General features: G+C 35.8%; 1 protein-coding gene across 1 annotated transcript; it reads right to left on the bottom strand.

The window, feature by feature from the left end:
- Window positions 1-1,067: 1,067 nt before the first annotated feature.
- LOC137728631 (uncharacterized) lies at window positions 1,068-1,877 on the bottom strand. The gene has a single exon (XM_068467365.2). The coding sequence runs from the start codon at window positions 1,806-1,808 to the stop codon at window positions 1,209-1,211; it is 600 nt and encodes a 199-aa protein (XP_068323466.2). The 5' UTR covers window positions 1,809-1,877; the 3' UTR covers window positions 1,068-1,208.
- Window positions 1,878-2,867: the final 990 nt, after the last annotated feature.

Here is a 2,867-nt window from a genome sequence, read left to right as displayed (position 1 = left end):
CCGTCAAAAAACCGTCGCTGTTCTAGGCTCCGATCTTTGAGCACAGTTGATTTTGAGGTATGGGTGTCATATCATATGGAAGAGGGTTCTGATACAAATTTATAAGCTCCGACCTTGTGCGATTTCGTTGCCTTATGAAAAAGTTATGATGAAATGAAGTTTTTGGAGTGGAAGAATTAAGAAGGATGAGAGGAAGAACAGCAGTGCAGCTGCTGATCTGCACGCAGGGAGCAAAAGGGAAAACCAGAAATCAGGAAAGCAAACCGACAGAGAAAAGCTTGGGTATGGCGATGGAGGAGAGAGAGGACTTTTAGAAAGAGAAGGCAGAATCTTTTAGAGAGAGAACGACAAAAGCAAAAAGGACAAAGCGAGAATGAAGCGGTGGAAGACTGTAGACCGATTGAAGATGCATGATATTATTAAAAAATAAATTTACAAAACTACCCTTGCTTTATTTTCTGCATACTTTTTTATTGCTTTGAATTTTTTTTGGCTGAGGGGCATTTTTGTCCAACAATTTTTTGTCTAAGAGGGTGACCCCAAAATGGGCCTCCGGCTTTATACATAAAGATATCTAAGATTTAGGATTTTTGTTCCTTAATCATGGACTGGGCCGTAATGACAAAGTAAATTTTGTGTGTACGTATTCTAGCAAATCTCCTCATTTTTATCATTTTAACTTCCATAATATGCCATGCTTGTCCAAAAAAAAAAAAAAAACTTCCATGATATGCCATAGAGTTAAGCTATCTTACAGCAAAGTTTCTCCTTTTAGATTTATTTATTCATAAGCTGATTAATCAGACTTTGGACATGAAAACTAGCAAAGCTAACATGAGCACTTATCAAAGCTACAATATCATATTAGCCACTGATTTGGGTTAGCAGTGCGACCGCACAGGGCCCTACAAATTAAGAGCACCGAAGCTTTTATGTTGGCCTATATACAAGGAAATTCTTTCGTTTTCCATGCATATTGTGAGGAGGTCACTAAAATTGATTAGTTATATTAGTCATGCATGCTCCAAAAGAGGAGATGTATCTATTTTACTCTTTGCAAATAGTAATGTTAGAAGCAAAGACAGACATCCAGCTGATATAGCTTATTTAAGAACAGAAGCAAACATCCCTTACAAATATTAGAACCAAATTACTTGACCGTATATAACATGGTATGGGAAAACCAAATTATATATACATATATCTCTTTAAACAGTTGGTGTTTTGAAGCTTCCCATCATTTTGGTAAACTCATTCATGTCAATTAAACCATCACCATTAGAGTCCACAGCTTTCACCATATTCCTACAAGCCCCAAGGCTGCAATTCTCTCCCAACTTCTTCAACACCAGAGACAACTCCTCTGCGCTTATTTTCCCATTCCCATCCAAATCGAACACTCGAAACGCGCTTTCGATGTCCGCCTTTCTTGCCTCTTCATTTCCCATGTTGAACGTTTCCACAAACTCGGTGAACCCAACGAAGCCATCCCCATCAGAGTCAAGGGCCTTGAATGACTTGGCAATCTCACCCTCTGCAATGTCTTTGTCCAGGGTCTTGAGAGCCGACTTGTACTCCTCCCTGCTGATTCTACCATCTTTGTTCGTGTCGAATTTATCGAACACATATCTTACTTCCTCCACTTTTGGTTGGGATGAAGGCCTTGAAAAACGAGACCTTTTAGACCTTTCTTTGGAGAAGCTCACTTGGGTTGTTTCTTTGGAGATATTACTCATTTGGGGAGCTGGTTTGTTTGGAGGCTTTCTTGGAGTGCCATATTGAAACCTGAAAAAGCTGAAATTTGACATTTTTGTTTTATTCAGAGGAAATTAAATTGTAATATATATGACTAATGCGATGAATACTACTGCATGCATGAAACTACCATCTTATATAATGTGTTGGGGTCTTATCTGTTGAGGAATAATATAAAGAGAGAGACATTCACGCGCATTGTCAAAACAAATTCGGATTCAAAGTTAACAAAAAAAACAAAAAGAAAAGAGCACAACATGAAATTGGTCCATGTATTCTTATTCCACACTCACTTTCCGATTAAATTCATTGAAGAAAGAAACAACTGAAGGAATTATACACACACAAACACACGGTCCTTAAGGGAAGGGATTTGCATTACTTAACCTAAATCCGAACTATCTATTTTCAAGTTGCACCTCGTAGATTATTCATGCAAAAAATCAATTCAATTCGAAACATTTGCCCATTTGATTGTCATGATGAAATTTTAATGTTTCTTAGAACATAATGTTTGTTAATTTCTTTGACCTCAATTTGATCTATGAATTGAAACTTGAAAATAAACAATTCAAATCATTGATATTCATACCCACAATGTCTCCCTATTTTTGCAAATTGTAATAAAATGATAATCTTGGTGATTTCTATTCCAAACCTCAATTTTGGTATATGCCATGACGCCACCAAATAAAGTTGCACATTCTTGTGTTAGTTGAGTGGAATATTCTATAAAATGAAGATGAAATAAACATTGGTAAAGGATTGCTCATCTAATATCGATGATTAATTGATTATATCTCAGGTACAAAAATAAAAAAAGGAAAGGAAAACATGCATATTATATCAACAACCACATCATTTAGCTTACAAAATTTAATTTACCTAGCATTACCTATAACTCTATTACTCTTAGTCTGTATCAGTATCACACCTTTCTAATTCCTCTTGTAGTATTGACTCACTAGAGATGTTATTCAGGTTTTTAGAAAAGTTGTATTTGGTGAGGTTTAATGTCAAATAGACTCTTTTGGAGATGCTGGGTTCAAAAAATCGAAAACCAAAAAAAAAAAAAAAAAAAAAAAAAACCGAACCCAAAAAACAGAAGAACT

This window comes from Pyrus communis, chromosome 15 (genome assembly GCF_041283825.1).
Source record: "Pyrus communis isolate YQ-2024b chromosome 15, ASM4128382v1, whole genome shotgun sequence".
Classification (NCBI taxonomy): Eukaryota; Viridiplantae; Streptophyta; class Magnoliopsida; order Rosales; family Rosaceae; genus Pyrus; species Pyrus communis.
Note: the sequence above shows the minus strand (reverse complement) of the source record. Positions and strands in the feature narration are given on the sequence as shown.

Coding starts and splice junctions, on each gene's coding strand:
- LOC137728631 (XM_068467365.2), bottom strand. CDS start 1,808: ATGTCAAATTTCAGCTTTTTCAGGTTTCAATATGGCACTCCAAGAAAG.